At 35.2% G+C, this 23,051-nt stretch overlaps 1 protein-coding gene across 1 annotated transcript in view; it reads left to right on the plus strand.

Moving 5' to 3' along the window:
- The window catches only part of WDR70 (WD repeat domain 70), a 126,940-nt gene that overhangs the window by 41,542 nt on the left and 62,347 nt on the right, over positions 1 to 23,051 (plus strand). The window contains exons 8-9 of the mRNA XM_038123454.1: positions 582 to 735; positions 2,038 to 2,114. Of these exons, the coding sequence (XP_037979382.1) occupies positions 582 to 735; positions 2,038 to 2,114 (231 nt within the window). The remainder of the gene's footprint in view (positions 1 to 581; positions 736 to 2,037; positions 2,115 to 23,051) is intronic.

Here is a 23,051-nt window from a genome sequence, read left to right on the forward strand (position 1 = left end):
GACAGATGGTTATCTGTTGTCATGTTTCCAGGGCTGATGGTACTATTTAACTTTATCTTAAAGTTTGATGAAATTAAAGCCCTGACCATAAAAAAAAGATGCAAGAATCCTGACTGTGACTAATATCCTGGTATGTGAGGTACAATGAAGTTTTATGTATGACGACAGCATCCTTTTATAGTAATTTACAGATTACTGTAATTCCACATTTTACTTTTGGGAAGATGAATAAGAATTTTCATCCCTAAGTAGTTAAATCTGACACATACTGTTTTTCCATTGGAGTTATAATAGCATTCTTAAAGAAATATGTTTGCCAGAAATGGCATTTTACATGTTTGATAAGCTATGTGTGGTTAAAAGGAACATGACACACACATATTCACACACACAGTGGAACAAAAAACTTTATTCCATTAGCAAAATATTTTCTGCCTCCTGCCTCTCTGTTATAGAAGTGTATATAGGTCTGTTTCTGCAGTATGGTTTCTCACCATTGACACTTTCGTTTTAGTGTAAGTTTACAGAAGTGTTAACTGAAATGTTTTATTTCTCCTTTTTTTTTCTTACTTTCTTTATAGTCACCAAATCAAGTCTTTACAGTATAGCAGCACAGGAGATGTCATTCTCGTTGTCTCTGGTAACTCTCAGGCAAAAGTTCTTGACAGAGATGGCTTCCCAGTAATGGAATGCATAAAGGGAGACCAGTACATCGTGGATATGACAAACACAAAGGTAAACTCAGGGGCTGGAGGTTGTTTACTTGCATGCTGTGAGTGTGAGACTAATAGGCAAAAATGTATATTTAATAGTAGTTAAAAATGCAAATGAAGAAGGGTTCATTCATGGTTCTGAGGTGCTTTAATCACAGTTGGTTGTGTTTTGACCACTTTGCCCTTGTATCTTCACAAACTTTGATACAATGCTTCTATTTACCTAGATTATTTAAATTCAGGTCAGTTTTTTAAATAGCGTAAGCCTAAAAAGTAATGATAAAATCTAAAGCTTACACTGGTGATAAAATTGATTTACTTATGTCTTGTAAAGTATATTGCCAAATTATGAGGCTTAATGCTGTTTTGCCTAAAGCTGTTCTTGTCAGATGACTATTTCTTTTGGCTGGTGATACATATATAAAACCATCAAATAACATCTGCTTTAGTTCTAGTTTACTTAAAAATAATTTAGATTTTCTTTCTCTTGTAAATGTCTAGAATTCCAGTATACTGTAGTCCAACAGTCAAAATGCTAAAATACTTGTTATATTGCCTTGTTAACTTTTCAGTATTTCTTTCCTTATTTGTGCTTAAAATAAGCTGAAGCCATTGCAGCATTGAAGGAGTGGTTTCCAAATTTCTTTTTGAATGTAGGCAATGACCATGTGCCTGTACTTCAAAGAAATAAAGCCAGCTGGATAATATATAGTCCAGTAATGTAGTTATATTCATAGTCATCATAATGGCAGTTGCTTACTTTGAATGAAACACTCACCTTCTGTTTTTTTGTCTTAAAGGAAAACAACTGAGTAGTCAATTTGCAACTTCAGTATTTTATGAAAAACTCATCTGAGATTAAACCCCTCTTGATTCTAAAATTCTGTTAAATTAGCTTTCTCCAACAGGATCTTTGGCTTAGGTAGATTGACACTGGCGTATTGTGTCAGTATTGTTGTTACTGTTAATTCTGATATTCTTCTGTGGCTTGAAAAACTTTGTGTGACACGGTAGGGATGCCTGTTGTTTCATCCTTTCTCTGTGATTCTCCCGAGAGAAAAAGAAGTGTGATTCTATGCTTGTTTCTAAAAGGAAAAAAAAATGTAGATGGAAGTAAGGGTTTTTCTAATTCAGAGATGAAAACAAGTAAGGATGCAATGGATAGAGTATATACAATATGTTAAATCATCCATCCAATTTGGAAGGGTCCAAATTTGTGCCTGAGCTTTCATGTGATTCCACTTGAAGGATTTGGAGTAAAAGTTTTAAAACCTTGTAAGACAGCTTACAAGTCCCTTTAAGACTTCTGTGTTTATTTCTTTAGGGTCACACAGCAATGCTTAATTCAGGCTGTTGGCATCCAAAGATAAAGGAAGAATTTTTGACGTGTTCTAATGATGGGTAAGTATTGAGGTCTATCTTTGACACTGTATTTTGGGAGGCTTGTTTAGCTCTTGTGTTTTACAGTGCCTTAATTTACTTTAAATATCATTCTTTTTTATCTTTAGTAACTACTTAATATAGTGAGATTGGGAAGTAAATATTATATTTGTTCTGCCTCTAGGTAATAAATGTATTTTGTTTGTATTACTTTAGTTCTGTAACTTAAAATTATTTTTAATAATATTTCATGAAAGTTGTTGGTCGATTGTTTTCAAAAAAATTCTTGGACAAAATTTTACTGTATCCGGTATTTCTTTGGAGTAGAATAATTCCTGTGGAGAAACTCAATATAACTGAATTCACTAGGAAGATTGAGGATTTCAATTTGAAGTTCAAGTTTCACTTCAGGTGTAACTGAATATGATGGATGTTGTTTGACAAGTGTCAAAGAGACTGTTAGAAATTATTTTGTGGCTTCAGTCTTGATCATTGTGGTTAGAATCAAATGGCAAAATGTCACATGGCATCTGCATTAATTAAGTTACTGCAGCTGTCAGTAGCAGGTTCATGATTTTTTTACTGATGTTTCAAATATGCAATCTCCTTTACTCTAGAGTGACAGTAAGGATTGATGTTCCCCACTAATGTATCTGTAGAGTGGTCCCCTGTAAAAAGAAGACTTCAATTATCAATTTCTTTAAACAACATGCTTTGTTTTCTTTTTCCCTTGAAAGGGACTGACTTGCTGGTTTAACACATGGGGACATGAAAATAATATTTTAAGGGGAAAATTCACAGTTTCTGATAAGACTGTGTCAGAAGGAAAAAAGCCTGAATACTACATTGTGCTTTATGGAGAAATTAAATTTTAAAAATACACTTGAGCAAACTGTATATTGTTCCAGATTTTAGGCACAGAGGTACTACTTCCATAATAGGAATTATTATTAAATGCTAGAATAGTTTAGACTAGAAAACTTTAGACAGTTTGTTGATATTTTGAATGCAATTAGACATTATTAGAGTTTCTTTATAAGGTTGAGTAGTTTGTAGATCATGAAAAACAAATTAAGATCCTATAAATGATGAAGATTGTCTAATTTTCTCCCGTCTAATCAAGTCTCCTAACTAATTTACCAAGAACGCACTCAGTACATTCCTGATACTTGAATTGCTGTGAATTAATACGGTCTGGACAAGTAAGAGAAAACTAGATAAACACTACTATAAATGGCTGCATAATTACATTTTCACAGACACTACATGGCTGAAATTTCAAGAAAAGTATTTTAAACTGATAGCATTGTGTTTCATGCTAGTGACAGGTCTTTCAAGGATTTGGATATGACCTGTGGAAAGAAACAACTTGTATTGCTTAATTTGCCCCACTGGGCTTGAACACACTGTGTCTGTGAAATTTAATAGTAACAGAAACTAAAATCTCTCCAAAGTTTAATAATTCGTCTTAAGATTGGAGCTGTGAATGAGAATTGAAAATGATAGTTCCAGTTGGAAGGGACCTGCAATGATCATCCAACTGTCCAACCAGTTCAGAGCTGTCCAGAAGTTAAAGCCTGTTGTTAAGGAAATTCACCGATCAACCATATCTCCAGGAAGCCTGTGTTGGTCTGGAACCACCTTATCAGTAAAGAAATGCCTCCTGGTGTCCTGTCTGAACTTTCCCTGGCACAGCTCTGAACCATTCCCATGCATCCTGCCCCTGGATGCCAGGGAGCAGAGCTCAGCACCTCCCTGTGCCCTTCCCTTCCTCATGAAGCTGTGGAGAGCAGTGAGGCCACACCTCAGCCTCCTCTTCTCCAAAGTGGACGAGCCCAAAGACTGCAGCTGCTCCTCACAGGAGGTTCCAGTTCTGTTTCCCTCCTCAGAATTCACTGAAGGACCTTCCCATCCTTCTCCACCTGCAGGGCCCAGCAGGCCCCAGGTGGGGCCGCCCCGAGGCTGAGCCCAGCGGGACCATGCCCTCCCTGGGCCGGCTGTGCCGTGCTCGGTGCTCTGCGATGGGGTTTGTCCTCAGCACTGCCCGGGCGCTGCTGACCCACAGCAAGCCTGCAGAGCTAAAATGGCTGAGTAGGGAAGGTCATCTGATCATGGCAATATCTAGTCAGCTTAAAAAACATAATTCATTCAAATAAATAAATAAAAGCCTTAATGTTATTTTCTTTAACCATGTTGTGTGAAGGTGAGTTGAGTTAGTGAGTAGCACACCTTCGAAAATATAGGTTTCATTCGTAAATTTGGACCACAAGTCTGATGAGGAGCAACTGAGAGAACTGGGGTTGAGTCTGGAGAAGAAGAGGCTAGCACGGGTGGAGGGGGGCGGGGATGGGACAGACCTTACCTGAAAGGAGGGTGTGGCCAGGTGCCAGTCTATCTCTTCTCCCAGGTTAACAAGAGACAGGGCAATAGGAAATGGGCCTCAAGTTGCACCAAGGCGAAATTAGTAAAAGATTCTTCTCTGAAAGTGTGGCCAGGCATTGGAACAGACTGTCCAAGAGAACGGGTGGGATTGCCATTCCTGGAAGTGATTAGGTATATGTATTTGTGGGGTATCTGGCAGTTTTAGGTTACTGGTTGAACTCAATGATCTTCAGCATCTTTTCCAACTTTAATGATTCTAATTGACAGCATTTGCTGGAATTATACCAGCTATTTTTACCAGTATCATGTGAGATTCTGACTTCTTTTTGGTGGTCATTTCTGAATGAGGAAAAATAACTTCTGTAAGATTGCTTTAGTATGGTATTCTCAGAGAGTATTTTGTGTAGGAGAGTAACATAAGAGTACTTATGTGTCAAGGCAGAGAGTTTAAATCTAAAGAAAGAAATGGTCTGTGTCAGCAAGACATAATTGAAACTTTTATTGGTTTATGCTTAAAGGAAACAGGTTTTCTGAATTTTAAGTAAATGGAATTTGTACCAACCGGTTTAGATTTTTTCCATTTAATACTGTTTATTCGACATTTTGCGTAGAATTTATACTTGACTCTTAGGTGTTAAAGAATAGTGTTTCATCAATTTGTGAAGCTGGCTTTTTTGTTCAAGCCAGTAGATTTGCACTTAGTTAAATGCTGGCTGAAATATGAAACTTCTGAAACTGTTAAAAACCAACATAAAACTTGGTTTATGTTGCATGCAAAGAAAACAATGTAATTATAAGAAAACTTGAATTTTGAATACTGTGGGCTTCTCAGGTCAGACCAAAAGACTGGCAGTCTTTATTCTAGGGAAGAGAGGTCTAAGCAGGGGAGTTTGAGATCAAAGTTTGTGGAATGTCCAAGATGATAGGTGAGCTGAATGTGGAACTGTTGTTTTTAAAAACCTCTTTGAAACCTAAGAGGTATTTCTTGAAAGTGGATATAGTAAAGTTTAGAACTAATAAAAGAAAAAAAAATTGGGTGCTGCTCAGATTTATTCTGTAATGTGTTGTCACAGGAGGACATGGAGGTAAGTTTAAAGAGGGATGAGAAATATACAAGTTTTAAAGCACTTATAAACAGATAGGAAATGCAATAGGCATTATTATACCTTTCATACGACAGTTCATTTGACAGAGGATAGTAAGGTGGAATGAAGGGAATGAACTGTAATGACCAGACTCTGAATACAGGGCTAAATAACCTATGATCAGATGTAGCCAGATGTTTCTTATATCTTTATGTTATGCAATGACAGTAAATAATTAAGATGTAATTTCTTGCTGCATTACTGTTGATAATGTAGTGTCTAGATGCTCAAGGTACAATACTTTTGCAATGGTTTTGTATTTGGAGTTGTGTGGTGTTCGTGTGAAAAAGTTAACTGTTAAGGTCTTGTCTCAAGCAAGATGGTGAGACAAAGGCCAGTCTAGCTTTATGTGGCTCTGGTACATAGAGATTTTTGGTACATATGTTTATAGTTTTAAACAAAAAAAAAAACCAAAATCCAACCAACCAACCAACCAACCAAAAAACCAACTACAAAAAACAAAAAACCAAAAAAACAAACCAATCTTTCTACAAGGCAAGAGACCTGCCTGTACCGTTTTGACATTCCTGACATACATTAATGTGCTTTGACGTTCATAGACCTTGACATATTACACTCTCACATAATTTAACAAGACCATCTATACCCATAAGAGGAGAAATTAGAAGCTTTAGAATATTACATATCAGAGGAAATCGTGCAAACATCTACTCTTCGTTCTTTTATCCTGAGAGTGCGCTGCTGATCTTGTGTGCAGTGAAGACAAACTCTGGAAATTCTACCGTATATTCCTATTAGTTTTGTTCCAAAATTTTTTCTAGACATTGGTGTAAGAATAAATTACCTTAAGTACAGTGACTGCTCTGAAACTTTTTAGAGGGAATGTTGATGCTATGTGTGTATCTACAAATTGCAATTTAATCCTCACATTGAAAAGAGGAACTGCCACAACTGGCATGTGTATACACCTGACACTAAGTACCAAAAAGGGATCCCTTAGAGGGTCATGCTGTAGGGATGTGGGAAGATGATACCACATGTGGGATATGTGGGATGCTCTTAACAGCTATGACAGAAAGCTGAACATCTCTTTTTGCTGGTTTTAATCTGTGTTGGACATCACATAGAACAGTAAAGCACAGTGATAGTTGTCTCTTAAACAGAGACTTCTCTACTCACATGGTATTTCTATATGGAGAGGTTCTGTGTACTCCAAACCTGATTGCCAGAACCATCTATTTTTTGAAGATGCTTGCAAGAAAAGATTTAAGGGTTTTCAGTAATACTCCAGGAGTTTGGAAGGTGCTGAAAATAGTAGTTGAAGCATGTGTGTCATGCTCCTTGGGGCACACTGAATGGCAGGGTTTGAGGTTGAAGGAGGACACAGGAGAGCATTTGAGGGATGTTAATGTACTGTTAAACCCTAATTCTGTATTGTATGGCTCTAGATAGCATTTATACCTCCTCTAGGGAAAACAGTCATTCATAAACCAAATGAATCAGTATTAGACTGTATTTTATCTGATTCCTGTAGCATTTACACTGTCTGTATCTTTAGTTGAATGGTTGCCGCCTGCATACACTTTAAAAATAAAGTAAGAAAAGAAAATGGCATTTTCTGAATGGCGTGTTGAAACAGGAGTTTTCATAATGCATAAAGAATTTAAAAAGCAAAATTTCCAAGTGGTCATGGGTCAATTGAAAGTAACACATTTTTAATATGTTTTAAGTAAATGCTTTTCAAATATTTTAAATCCGTGTTTTTTTGATGTTAACCTGCTATAGCTCAAGTACTCACTTAGGGATAGTCTTTTTATGTATGTGACAGTCTCTTTTGATTTCACATGACTAAGAGTGTACTAGTAATCTGAACTAAAAAGTAGTTCAAATGAAGGCTGTTAGAATTGCTATTGTAAATGAAATATTTTGAGAGGTGATCTATTTCTTATACATGGGTGACTTATGCATGGCATTCAAATATGCCAAACATTTTAAAAAATCCTGGAAGTAGGTTTTGATGATAATATATTTTAATGTGCAGTTATTAGGCTATTTGTAAATTTATTACTTCAGACTGCAGAAATACAGGTTACCAGCAGGGAGTCTCAGTGAGTTTTGGATCACTGTTCAAGGACACAATGTTGAACGCAGGAAAAACTACACAAGAAAATAACACAGTTCCATCAGACTCCTTTATGAGAGGAACAGAAGCTGGTCAGTTTGCACACTGAAAAGAGCCATAGCCTAGACACAGCAGTGACGGAATAAATATGAAAATTCCTCTTTACTTGTATAAGTTCCTGCCCACCAATGCAGTTGTTAGTGGATACATACAAATCTCAGTACGCTCACTTCATTTTATTTTCCTTGAAAATATTCCAGATGATGGAAACACGTAATACTATACTCTTTCTTTTTTTTCATGTTATAGCCAGGTTTGGTTTTCTTTTTGGTCTTATTTTTAAACAAATAGTTTCATTACTCTGGGATTACAGATGAATAATATTTTTGGGGGGCTTTTACAGTTTGTTAAGCATTTATTGCCTTTTAATTGCAGAAGGAAGTAAGAAAGTTGTCAGTTCTGTCAGTAATTTGGTGATTAAGTGTAAGTATATGAATGAATAACACTAGCCTAGAGATTTAGCTAAAGTAGGTGTTTATTTGAGAGTATTTTTAAACTAGAATAAATGCTGTGTATAGATTTTCATATATGGGAATTCTGATATACTCAGTGCTTCAACTTCCCAATATTTCATGTGATTAGAACAAAATTATATTAAAAGAAAGACAAACATAAGAAAGCAATTATCTTCTCCATGAAATTGCAGTAATTCTCAAGTTTGCATTACAGATAATTTAAATTTTAATGAATTTGAGACTAATTAATTATATCAACCTTTCACTGTTTCAAAAGTATATACACAAAGCTTCCATCAGTATTGATATTAACTTGAGCCATTTTCTTGCTCATGCTATCTTTTTTCATTTATGGCTATATGTTGCCTAGAACTTTAAATATGCCACAACTATTCCTGAATAACCCGTCCCTTTCCATTGCATGTACTCCTTGCCATTCTAGATGAGGTTCAGATACAGTGTGTGTACAAACACTGTCTTTCTTATAGATCCTTTGCCACATTATTGGGCTTATTTGGAAGATATAATTATTAAGGCGAGGATCTTTCATTTTAGCAGCCGTATGTTGGATAAATGTACAGAACAGCATTAAGGGTGATAGCAACAGAAATTCCAACATTAATATATTGCCTAAAAGTGAAAAAAAAGTTTTGGAATTTAGGAAGTCTTTAAAAAGTTTTTTATTCTCTGGAAATGCACCTGAGCAGAGTGACCTTTAAAAACACCCTGTGTTTTAAGACATAACTAACTCTTTGTTTATATTATTCCAAAATATCAGTTGATGTCTATGTAATAACAAAGAAGTCAGAGGAAATGGATAATGTTGTTTTTGTTATTTGGATGTTTTCTTATCGCAAATGTGATAGGTAGTGCTGTAAGAATAAGCAAGAGAGGTCAGTGATGTTAAATGTTCCAGCAACAGGTGTTCTCTGTCCCTACTCTCATATATTTTTTTCATTTTAGAAGCAGAATCGCAGCCAAACTTGAAATTTAGCAGTCATGAACTTTATGATCTGTCATTGCAGCTTGGGTTATGGTTTATTAACAGCTGGTTTAGTGTAGAGCAGTCCTCTCACAAGTCTTTCCTCTCTCATCCTCTAGTAAATTAAGTTAGTGTTCCTACTCTCTAAAAGGTATCCTACAGAGTATTTACTGCCATCACAAACTGACCTCTGTGATAAGTTATTTAGGGACAACTTCAGTGCAGATCTGTCTCTAATTATTTCAGTGAAGTAGCTTCAAATCTTCAGAAGTAGAATTTTGCATTTAAGGCACAATTGAATTCTTAGTCTTTTGTCAAATGCATGTTTCAAATATAAAGTTACTCTGCTCTATGGAATATGGTTTTTAACTTCTGTTTTACCATGTACTGTTGCTTAGTAAATATTACCAGTGTCTTTTTTGTAATTTCAAGCGGCAAAATACAGTTAATGAAGGATGAGTAGTTTGCATAGTATATATCTGCTGTTTGCAACCATTGCTGTTCAGGTAATTTTTGCTGTTCAGATGATTTTTTTCTGTCCTTTAGGATGTCTGTTATGTCCTAGACACTGCTAGGGACTTCTGAAATTTGCTATGTCTTAGTGAACACTGCTGTTTCATGATGACTTCTATCTCAGCTTACCTTTTCGTCTTCATATGTTAACTGTTTCCATCCTGTTAACTAGGTTTGCATCTAGAATGCCCGCTGTCTCATCTTCTCCTATTAGCTGCCTTGTTTCAGTCTCTTTAGGTGGGAACTATCAATGTATGACTTCTCTGTCATGACAACTGTTTTGTAGCTTTTTATTAGGCTCAGGACAGTATTGAACCTGGTAATTTGACAGAAAAAAGATTTGAGCATGTCTGGAATAGCACTGCTGAAAATGGCCAGCAGTTAGTTTCCCTGCCCATGGAACAATCAGTTATTCCCACAAAGTTGTTCAGCTTGTCTTGAACTTCAGCCCAGATGATTCTGTTTTTCTTTAATTGAAGTCTGTGCCCCATAAGCTTAAGAGCCAAGTCACCTGTTATGGACCACATACTTTGTATGTTCTCAGGAGTGCACAAGATCTGCTATCTCCAGCCTGCTTGGCTGTGCACTGTGAAGTACAGCTCCACTGGCTGTGAAGATAGGATGATATGGCATTTCTCCTTAGATTTATAGACTCTAAGCTTCAGGTTACATACTGTCTGCTTACTCCAGGTTGACAGCAGCTCAGCCTAAGCTGATTACACTGAAAGTGAATACAACTCTGGAGTTTGTTGAACTCTAAGGCTGCTAAGGCTTGGAACAGCATTGTTGACAACTCAAGAACTTAAGTTATAATTTTCCTTTTCTTTAATGCTTTTACATATCAGGAATACGGTGCATATGAAAACCGTAGATTTCATAGTTGAGCGCTGAATTTGGACTTACGTGGTTTAGTGTAAGTGTAGTTATATTGTCTTGCTGAATTGCAGAATTTATAGATTTTTTCTGAGTAATGTATTTGAAGAAATACAGTGACAAAGCTTGTTACGTAGACTGTACTTGTTTCATTTAAAAGCACCAAAGTACAATATTGAAGCAGGCTTTGAATAAATATTAATAATCCTAACACCTTCAGTGTTTGAAACATTTTGTATGGAATGAATACAGTTAACACTGGTCCATCTGCAGCTTTGAAAACTGCTGAGAACTGTAAGAAATGCCAGGGCTACTACCAAGACATTTGTATAAACTTGTTGCAGCCTAAGCTTCAACACTGCATCTGTCTTTGCAGATTTGAAGGCTAGTTGGAAAGAGCATACTTGAAAATAATTACTGATGTTTTACCTTCATTTGGGGGATCATTTAAAAATCTTTAATTGCTGTCTTAGGCTTTGCTTCCACTTTCTAGATTTATTTCTTGAAACAACCGGCATGTTACAGAGAGTAGGACCTGCTTTGGGGTCCAAAGTACCTACTCACCAGAAAGATCACCCTGAATCATATCTAGTTGCATCATATACTTTATAGGGTAGGGAATGCAAATAACATTATGGTGAAACAATTGAATTTGCCAGAGGAACAGTATAACTTTGAGTTCCATCTTAAAAAAGAAATAACTCTTGCCAAGTTATTTGAAGCACATATGTTTGTAGGTTTGTATACATATATACATTCACTTACTGTGCCACATTCCGTATTGAAATGGAAATCATTAAGTTTGAAAATGTTTCTTCAAGATTTTTATTAGATACTTTTATTCCTAGTACAATATTACAGTTTAGGAAAAATTTCAGAATTAATTTAGAACATAGAGGAATACAGTTCTGTCAACAGATTTATTTTTAGTTTTACCAAGGTAAAGTTTTTTACTACAGCAAGAAACTTGAAAGTATTTTTTTGCATCATATGAAAGTATACATTTAAAAAATTAGTTGATTTATCTGGCAAGCACAGAATTTAAGCATTCACAGTATCTCTGTACTTCCTGAAGAGTTTGCTCATTTTAGAACTGTCTAGTGAGTAGAGCAAGAAGGGACAGTCTTTTCAAAGGTTTTTGCTAGGCAATTGCAACATTCTTAGCTTGTGTTGGGAAGGCAGACGTTTTTTGTGTGTATTATTGCTTCTTTTATCCCAGAGCACACAGTACTTCACTTCTCACCTGCATTGTGCTCTACTTGGGTCATATGGTTAAGCTTCCCTGAAAGTTGTTTCCTAACCCCTTTCAGTCAGACTGGAAAAGCTTTTCTCTTACGTCTTCTCTGGTCCTGGCTCACCTCGACTGAGAAAAGAGAATACTTTTGTGCAATTTTGTTAGCTGTGGGGGTAACTTCTGGCAGAATAGAAATGATGGAAAACTGGAAGTTTTAGTATTTCTATCAGCTCAACTTAATATCAGATAGGGAAGAAGATGGGAAATTTCATTTGTGAAATTGATAGGAGATTTCCCATGGTTTAGGGTCATACACAGTTGTTGGGCAAATACTTCCATTGTGGTGACTTTGTGGTCCATTGTGGTGACTTGCATTGTGGTCCATTGTGGTGACTTTGTTCCACAAGTATCTTTCACTGGCAATTTCCTCTCCAGTCTTCTCCCATAAGAAATATATTGCATCTTCTATTTTATAAAGATGGAATCCTTTCTTCTCACATATTCACTGATAATTTTAACCTAGAACTAAATCAGTTTAAAGGACTGTTTTCTCATGAGATATGCATCTTATTCAAATGAACAGAATTCTTTGATTATTCTCGTACTAATGGGAAGTACAATAGACTTAGTAAACTAAACTAAAATGTTTTTCTTTGATAATAAGGAAGTGGAGTAGATAAGGATTTATTTTGGCACATTTCCTTACAAAGATGAAATATGCATTGTATCTAAGAAAATAAAATTAAATTACAATGATTAATGTTCAAATCTGATTCTGTATTAAAGCTACATAGTAATGACTAATGATACTTAATATCCTATAGATCAAAACTCTGTGAAAATATTTGCTTTGTGATTTTTGACGTTTAGAATTGCAGGTAATTTCATTGTTTGAGTAATGAAATTTTAAGTTGTTTCTCTTATCAGGGTCCTCATGTTATATAAATATATGTTTTAGTTAAAATCCCACTGTTAAGTTGCTTGTTTAGGGATGTGTGTTGGGTGGTTTTCATTTTTCATGGACTGAATTGGAACCGCCTGTAGTTAGATTTCTCAGCTCATAGTTATTTCAAAGGTGCATGGTTTCACTGGAAGATGATGAAGACTGGAAAAGTTTCCAGTTCAGAAAATTCTGTTTAAGGCCAATAAATCCCATTTCGCAAGTGAGATGGAATACCATGGAAATTAGGTATGGGTTTTTGTGAAAGAAGTTTCTCTTGTTTATTTAATAAAACCGTTTATAAATTTTTGTATAGTATCCATTAGTAACTTATAAGCAGTAAATTACATTCCAAAATATTTTGAAATTTTTTCTGTTAATTCCAATAAGTTTTGTTTCTGCCTTTTAAAGGATTAATCTTGTAAATACATGTGAGACATTTGTCATCTATCAACTGGGCTAGCTAATAGGAAGAGATCTTAAAACTGATAATCTGAAGTAATCAAAACAACATGTTTCTAAGGCAATTTCATAAGACTGAACTATTGCCTCAAAACTTCTATATTTTTATAAATTATTTTAATTAAAACAGATTTTATCAGAGAAAGTGTGAATACATCTAGTAAAACCTGAGTTTAGCCACTAAGTATTAACCACTGACTCTGAGAGCAGATTGGTTAGTGCGTTGGTTAGTGTTAGAAAACAGTAGCATGGGAAACCATACACAGAAGATAAAGTCATGTAGGGTTAGTCATGTATAAGCTCCTAGAATGAGGCTGCAGAAAAGCAGATACACATCCTGTAAAAATGCATGCGCACAGAGAATGAACTTCTACTAATGACATTGGTAAAGGTCATGATGTTAATGTTGTATTTCATCAATACCCATTGAGTTCTCTGTCTAGTTACAATGGCAGCAGTCTAAAAAGAATGGTAGAAGACATTGAAAAGGAAAAATGTCAGAGATTTATGCTGAAACTTCAGCTAATTCAAGAATATTCAGGAAGCTGAATACATCTCAGTTTATTGAATAGGATATTAAGAGACTTGGCAATAGCAAAAAAAAAAGAATTGAAACAGAGATAAAATGTCCAACATTTGAAAAGTCTTTAAATTGTTAAAGATGTAAGTCGACCCAGTAATTAAAAGCTTGCAAGATTTGTCTAGGAGAAAGAAAGTATTCCTTTATAAACAGATGTATTATGTGTCTGTGGGATGATTATTAAGGAGGAAATGCAGTAAATTCTTTACAAGTTGTAGCTTTCACACAGAAATTGTGGATGAAATTTCTCTTTCAATGATCAGACAAACCAGTGAACACAAAAAGCACCATTTAATCAATCTGAGATTGGAATAGGCTGGGGATTCTCAGTGATAAAAACTGTGATCAAGCTGTTCATATGACTTAGCTTTTTATAGCTAAAGGCTTGGTATTGAGCTGTTAGTGTCTGTTAAAGGTACTCAATTTTGAGGATAGGAAGAAGTCCATGCATAGTCCTTCTGGGATGGCAGAACTGTCCATGTGGAGCTGCATGTAGAATATGTATCCAACTGTTGTTACCACAGCCGATTAGTTGCAAGACTTCATTCCTGTTTTAATTGAGTGTTTTTTCTCCAAAATCAGTCTGCTTTCAAAGTTTTATCAACCAATTCCTCACTGACTTTTTAGCTCATCCCTCCCCTTCTGTATCCAAATCATTCCCCAGTGGATAAATCTGCAGTTGTTTTGTGGCAATAATGTCAATTTTTTAAGGTAATATTGTCATTCAGATACGTTCTAATAAAGCTTTATATTAAATGCATTTCTCTTGAGAGAGATTAGTTTGGTTTTGTAAATGTTTCTTCTCCTTGAAATCTTTCCAGGCATGTGATTTGTGAAATCTTCTGTTTGCTAGGACAGAAAACATATTCTGATATTCTTCAGTTTAGCTCATTAATGGTAGTGGAAACTTCTAGTCAGCTAATCTCTGCAATTAAGATCCACATTCACTGGTGTTTGTATCATTTAGAACATGCTGGCAAACATTTCAGTCTCCTGACGATGAACTTTCGGTGAGATAAGATGCAGATCTTCTTTTGTCATCATAAACTTACTAGGCCATATACATTCCTCCTTTCGAAATAAATAATTTACTTATACTCATGTGTAGCTTTCTTCTGTTGTGTAATTCACAGTGAATTAAATGGATAGCAGAATATCAGGTACTGAAAAGTCTCAGAGATGAAAAAAGATGTCTTCCCTTTTTTGGTTGTACTCACTTAGGCCTTAAAAATTAATTATTCTATCAGCATGTTTATCAAAAAAAATGTAGCAAATAATTTAACTTAAAGCAGATTTAGTTTGAGATACAGTTTAGCTTTAAAACTCTTATAGAAACTCTTATAAAACTCTTATAGAAAAAAAAAAAAACAAACCTACTTTAGTTTATCCAAACTATAAAATTCTGGATTTTTTTTCTGAATAATTTTTTAGTTTACTTATCTATAAGTGATGTGTCATTCCAGCATCTGTTAACTCAAGCCTGAACTGCTTTTCCTTTGAAAGTTTTTTGTTACTCTTTCAAGAACACTGAGTGTTGTGCCTGTGAAAAATACATAATATAGTTGTCTTCTTGTACCACTAAATCAAAATTCCATTTAAATGGAGTATATGTTTCCATTTCTTTCACACAGTGAGACAACCTCAGACAACCAGAGTCCATAGCCATGATTTGTTTGCTCTAGATACTTTTTTCAAGTAAATGAAGGATGTCTCTTAAATTTTACATAGCTCACATTCATTTACATGAATGTTGGCCATTGAGTAACAAGTCTCACAGTGACTCTAGAATGGCTTGGGTTTGAGCCAAACACCCATATAGAAGGATCTAGATGACATTAATAGACTGTTGAGCACTGTACATGAAGAATTATAGCATTATAATTTAGTTTCACAGATTTGGATATTTTGAGGAAAAGTCAATGTAGTTTTAAATTAGCTGTTCCACTTGCAAGCTCCTTTTTTTTGTTTTGTTTAAACCTTCTTCTGAAGGCTAGCACCCTTATGACAGGATTAATGGAATAAATATTGTGAACATTCCTTATCTACTTTGTTAGAAAGACAGTGACTTGATTTGGAGAGCCTCTTCATCAGGTTACATTCAAATGAATGATTTAGCAATGAAACAAACAGATGGTACATTATTGGACAATGCCAAGTAGATCTTCAGGTAAATATATAATAACATCCATTTATTCAAAATGTAAATAAACAAAATATTTAACAAGTGGGATACTTGCTTTTCTTGTTTCTGAGCCTCTAGTTGGAACTTGCATAATACTTCACGTTCAAGTGAAAGCTAAAGTACTCATGAAGTCTACCAGTTTCAAGAGTGTGAAGTGTTGAAAAAGTAGAAAATACTGCCACGTTTCTGAAGGTGTTAGAGATTTGGAAAATTCACCCTTTTTTTTTTTTTTTTGGAATGATATGTCATTATATGGAATATAACTTAAATGTATTCCATGTACTTTTAATGCCATAATGTAGCAAGACTTTAAGGTAGTGAGCCTAACAAGCTTTATTTCTTGTAATGACTATTTGTGAATTAGAAATTAATATAAATAAGGCACTCCCAGACTGTTACAGATAATACTACTGAGAGCCAAGTATCAAATGTGTGTGACTAGTGCAACATTCATAAGATTCAGACAAGGGGAAAGCTAGAGGTGCATGAATTAACAAAAGGTACAGTTAAGGAGAAACCTGATGTTTGTGTGCATGCACACAAGGGAACACCAGGAGTAAGGAACCAATAGTCTGGTACCTGGTCCCAAAATAAAGTAGTTTTATTAAAGTGATTTTTAAATCTCAGTGTTCACCCATGTAAATAAAATATTTTTGGCTTCCACACAAATCTGGTTTAACCAGTATTTGATATAATAATATTTTACTGTTTAAATACTGATATTGAAATGCCATGGATATTATCTAAAAACTTGTTCTCAAGAGTTGCATGAGGTAAAAATAAAGCAGAATTGCCATTTGTGAAGATCGAATTATGTAGGGGGATTTTTATATCAACTTTATTTATCGTCTCAAAGTTGATGTCTTACTTATGTCAGCCATAGCAATTCAGCTGTTTAAAACAGTGAGGTTTAGGAATTTTGTGTATCAATTAGGTTTCGGTGAGTTTTTTTCTTTCTTCTGACCCTGGAACAGCAGAATTCACATCCTTTAGTGCAGAGCCATGGTATTCTGCAGGAAGAGCTATCACTGTGGGTTAAAGCTCTGTCACTTATTAAAATCTCCTGATAAGTTGTAATTTTAAGTCTTTAGAAAAATTTTCTCTGGAGACTTGTTTGTAATACAAGAGTGCCTCCATCAAAATCGTGTGGTTATCTCACAGGTGAGTAGTAATTTGCACTGCACTGGCATAGTAGTTTGCTTTTTGTCTTGACGTGTCTGAAGGTGCGAAGTCCATTACAGATCCTTGAGGATGGCTTCTCCTAGACTAACTTATCTGTTTATAGATACATACGCGGTGCAGAGCTGATTAAGGGAGTACACCAAATGGGCGGGCCTGGTTAAGAAGAGTTTGAATAATGACTGTATGGGCCCTTGCTGAAAGCTGTATGTTTACAAAAGGGTTAGTAAAGCTATTTTTGTCTTTATAAACTATGTGTGTTTACATTAATATCTTTTCTGAAGTTTTTCTTGATTCAAGTGTTAGCTGCTGCAGTAAGATACGCAGTCAATGGTAAGAGTTTACATTTGAGGGCTTTTTCAACTGACATTTTTATGGCATAACTTGCTTTTTAAAGGATACACACAGCTTCATATAGATCATCTTAAGAATTAAAATTTTAAATTGAAAGGGAAACTTCCAGCAATGCAGAGGAAGTTTGGGACCAAAATATGCTAAATTATTGTTATGCACTGGTGGAGCCTCACTTTGAGTCCTGGAGAGAGTTTTCGGTGCCACAGGATAAAGAGATAAGGACATGGAATTATTAGAGTGTATCAGGAGAAGTGGGACTGAAGTGGAGAAAGTTCTTGAGGACAAGACTTAGGAGGAACTGCTGAAGCCACTGAGCTTGTTCAGCCTGGAAGAAAAATGTTTACCTTCCTCTGGGGGGACAGCAGATAGAAGGTGCTGATCTCATCTCTCTGGTTACCAGTGGCAGGACATGAGGAAATGGAATGAAGCTTTATCAGTGGAAGTTCAGCCTGGACATTAGGAATAGGTTCTTCATTGAGAACATGGTTGGTCCCTGTAAGAGATTCCCCAGGGAACTGGTCCCACCATCAAGCCTGGTAGTGTTCAAGGAGTGTTTAAATGAGACTCTTAGTCAGGTAGTTTAGTTTTGTGTAGATCTGCAAGGAACAATGATCCTGATGGGTCTTGTCTGTTCCGAGATATTATGTGATTCTGGTCTGTGATTCTAAGAAAGTAAGAATTAAAAAATTTGCTGATGCCCTAGGTAAAAAGAAAGGGTGGAGCTGGGCATTTCCACTCACTTAATAGTTGAATTACTGAGGAAGCATGCACGAATTCTAGCTGAAGAAAAACAAACAAAAAAAAAATTATTAGAGAATTTTCCTGCTAGTTGATTGATCTCTGTAGGAGTGCTCTCAGCTGCAAGTTAAAATTTTATTGCTGTGCATTTCAGTGAGTACTTTTAACTGTTCATGCATGCAGTTAGAAAGTGGAGACAAGTAATGTCTTTACAACATTTAGGACAGTGGACATAAGTTGGAGCTGGAGGTTCTGTAGATTTTCCAGTCTCTGTCAGTCTCAGATTTTTCTGTCTCCCAATAGCTCCTAAAGTTGGAAATGCTGGTGACATTCATATGTCTTTGTTTTGATTTTGGACTTAGTTCTATTCTTATTAGCTTTTGAGCAGATTTCTCATGGTTCATGGAATTTTAGATATAAGAAGCGCGTGTCCCTGCCAGGAATATTTATATGTTCTAAAAGTATGGTAGAGTACCCTTTTGAGTTTTCTGTAGTCACAGAATAATTTAGGTTGAAGAGGACATCTGAAGGTCATCTGTTTCAATTCCCTGCTTAGTACAAAGCCAACTCAGATCAAGTTGCTCAGGTTGTGTAGTGAACTAAAAGGTGAATTTCTGAACAGTCAGAAATTTCAGAGCTTCAAGCAAACAGAAGATTAGAGGATTGCAAGTAACATGTTCAAACTCTAGAGCTAGTTGATATTTTGATCAAATTAAGCTATGAAGCAAGTCACTTCTCTGCTGTTTTTTTTTTAATTTGAAAGAAAAATCAGATTATTAGAAGCATTTTCTTAGTTATTTATGTCCTGCCTTTCCTATTTTTAATCCTACACATTTTAAACCCAGCAAAATCCCCACCATTTTCCCACATATGGAGAATATAATTAATAAGGGAGCACAAGTCCCTTAGTGTTTTATCCTTGAGAGTCATAAAATTTAATACTATTTTATCTACTAATCTATTGCTTTAAACTTTTAACTTCACACAAAAGTAAGAAAAGAATACCGGGGCTTCCTCAGTAGTGTAAGTATTAGTATATGAGCAGACCATGATGATGTATGAAAAAATGTTATTTGTGGTTATCCAGACAGATGTGGGACTGTATCACGACTCTCTGGAGTTCTGAGGCTAAGAATTTCTTTTCTTGAAGAGATGATTTTTTCCTTTCTGAATTCCTGTGAGGATGAAGGAAGTGTCTTAGACTTCAGTGGATATTCTGGAAAATCTAAATAGAAATACCTAAATTTACATTTACCTTATATGCTGCATTTTGTCCTGGTCTTTATAAGTAGGTCATAATCTTTTATGTGATTACACTGCAATGTATGAAGATTGGTAATTCATACATAAAGACAAAATAAAACTCATGTTTAAAATTTTCTATAGCCCAAGGTGCATAGTTAATCTATGCAGCCAAGTCAAACTTTGCATTGTGTAGAGCAGATTCTGTAACTTCAGAAACCAAAATACATTTAAGGCTTACAATTTGCTCCCTTTGTTGCTTACCTTTGTTGGATTGCAGTTCATTGCTAATGGACCTGGACAAAAGTGTCATGAGATCTAAGATGACAGCAAAAGCAGTTAAAACTAATACGTGTAGGGTCAGCTGAGGTGTTGTCTGAGAGAGCTTTTCAATCCTTGACTGTTCAATTTCGGTTGATTTTTCACTGGTGTAATGAAGAGTTCAGCTGAGTGTTAGTTCTAATTTGAGTTATTTAATGGAGTGAAAAAAACTTGAGATCTAAGTCAGCCTAAGCTATTTTATAGCCATGACTAATCAGCTCTTTAGAAAGCATCCTGTTTTCCTAGTGATTAACCCCTCCTCCTTTTGCAGTATCATGCAAGACTGCTCTTGAGTAATTTCAATTCATGCAGGTGACAGTAACTTGAACTGTCAAGATGTTCTTTACTGAAAGTCTTCCCCTTTGGTCTTAATCAGATGTACCCCCTATGGAGATTGATTACATCCCACTTTATCTTTCCTAAGTGGGCGATGAGATCTCAGTTCATTCAAGATGCCTGCTTGCCCCATTTGGAAAATGACATAAAATTGTATCTACTTTTATTGTCACAACTTTTAGAATTAAATCACATAATACCTGTAATTTATCTATTATTCTGTATAGAAATAGTAATATTGATGTTAGATGTTGCTGTTGAATAGGAAGTTAAGGACTTCTTGTGTGTAAAGTGCCACACAGTCTCAGGAAAATACTGGTGCTCAGTATATGCTTTTTAAATAGCACAGCATGAACATAGACTTAGAATTACTATTAAGTCAAAAGCATATTGGCTCTTACAGTGCTCAGTATCCTTCATTAAAATCACTGAATCTGTTACTCATTGGGAGAAAATAACTTCAGGGGATGGTTCTCTGTTTTCTGGATGGCACTGTTTTCTGAAGACTTGCTTTTATGTACATTTCTGATTTGAACTGAAGAAATTATTGCCTTTATAATGGTTGATGCAAAGATAAACACCTTTTTCTCCAATCAGATTTGTATGTAAAGACATCATCAACAAGAAACAAAGCAAATTAGCTATCAGTCCCAGTGAGAAGGTAATTGAAAACCAGCAAGACTTTTTTCTCTTAGTGCAGTTCAGCTGCCCAAATATTTATCACTATCACAATCAAATATGGTCAGTGTTTCAGGGAAATATGAAAGGATAATAGTTTAATATTTAAGGAAATACAAAGGGAGAAAGGCTTATTATACTCTGTCATGATGATCTTGTTCAGTTTTTGCCTGTATATTGGCCATTGGAAGGGAGGCAAACAGACTGAATCCAGGAGTTAAAAAAATTCTTTGAGAAAGAATCCATCACAACAACACAGACTGGAACCCCTAAAGGAATTATTTTTAATCAAACTATTAGCACTGCAGCCTTTGTTTTCAGTACAGTATATGCCTGTAATTTGGAGACCATTTTCTTAGGCTGAAGGGACCTTTTTCTGTATCACTCTTTTGGGATTTTAAACAGACCTCTGGAGCATATTTGTGTGTTGGTTTTTAGGCTGGGGTTTTTTAATTTGGTGGTCTTTTTCGAGTTTTGTTTGTTTGTTTTTAATACCTCAGTGATTTGCCTCAAATTAATCTTCTACAGAATTTGAATGTATTTAAGAATGATATCCTCTCAGTAATACGTCCTCTCAATAACATATTTTCTTTATCATGTATTTTATTCTTGTCCCTAGGCTCTTGCAATTGTTGTTTTGATTTGGTGAGATTGGGAAGGGATGTTTGTCCCATTCCCACCTCATCCCCTAACATTTTTCCTGTCTTCAGAATGTAATTAATGTTTTTAGATGTCTTCTATTTTTCTGTATGCTAAGCAGCCCTGAATATATTGTGTATGTTGAATATTAATCTTCCTTGCTTAGGAGTGAAGATTCTTATTGGTGTCGCATGCCTGCGTACTCTTAAGTACTGCTTTCTGTCCAGCAATCATCTTAGTTGGTTTTTTTTAGTTTTACACAATTGATCTACTTTTCACTTTTTATTATTCTTTCTCAGCCTTTCATTCTGTTTATGTGTTCTTTCCCATAATAGCTCCTTTTTTATTTTCTTCTGAGGTTATAAAGTTTCTCCCACAAAACCTGTTGTTTTATTTATTTTCACAGTATTTTTTTTGATGTGAGGAAAATTCTGCTGAACATTAGTAACTGCACTGGAACTTACTATTTACTGTTAATGAAGTAGACATGTAGTATTGTTGTTCTTTTGTTTTTATTGAAAAATTCCATCATTTACTTTCCTTTTGATCTTGACCTTTCCCTATATATGATTTATGTATTAATATGTTTTACTGTCTTCCAAGGTGGCAAATACATTCAAAGCAAATTGTGGCTATCTTAGAATTTTTATGAAGAAAAAAAAAATCTTGTGAAACTTTTAGGTCCCAGATGAAACTTACTGTTTTGAATTACAGCATTCAGGATCTTTGAAGACTGGGTATAGCAAGGTATTTATCTGAATTGTACTTTGAGAATTCAGTGGGAAATTCACAGTGAAGGTGGAAGACAGTATGGAGCAGAATCTTGGAATTTCTTTTACGATCCATTCTGAAATATTCCCTTTTGTGTTACTTGATGCCCTTTCTTGAACTTTGACTTAACAGCTGTTGGTGATAGTTACGAAATGACAACATTTAAAATGTAGAATTGGTTTTTTACTGTGTAGTATTTTGTCACTCCTTCTTTCTGCCAATATGAAAGCAAAATGTGTCTGCTGTAATCTTTGAGCATGACTGAATTTTGGAATTGGTCATTTTGATGAACTGATCTGTAGATACTTTGAGGGAATCTTCAGGTTTTGAATGAAGTACTGAAGTACTTTAAAAAAAAATTGTGCAAAATTCCAGAGGATGTAATTTCCATCACTTTGGAGAGGTATGTAGAAGGGAACAGCTGAAATAAATAAGTAACCCATATGCAAATATGATGCTATTTTATATACAGGGTCTGATGATAAAAAAAAAAAAGTCAAAGACTTGTGTTATGTTATTTGCTTACTTGTTTCTAGGAAATTTGTTTCTGCTCTTGAATTTTTAACCTTAAGAGTGCCTTTTTGAATTGTTAGTCTGACCCAATGATTTAATCTGGGGAAAAGCAAAAATTACTCAGTTCAGAAAGCCTGTGATCTTTGATTTCATTAAAAACAGACTCTTTATGCCATAAGTAAGAGATTCTGTCAATAGGTATTCCACTGTGTCTTTACAATATAATCTCTAAAGGGTCACACAGATGTATTGGTGGGTCACCCTTTGTGTCTGAATGACTAGGTTCTCAGTCAGAA

The sequence above is a fragment of the Motacilla alba genome, chromosome Z, assembly GCF_015832195.1.
Source record: "Motacilla alba alba isolate MOTALB_02 chromosome Z, Motacilla_alba_V1.0_pri, whole genome shotgun sequence".
In the NCBI taxonomy this organism is placed as follows: Eukaryota; Metazoa; Chordata; class Aves; order Passeriformes; family Motacillidae; genus Motacilla; species Motacilla alba.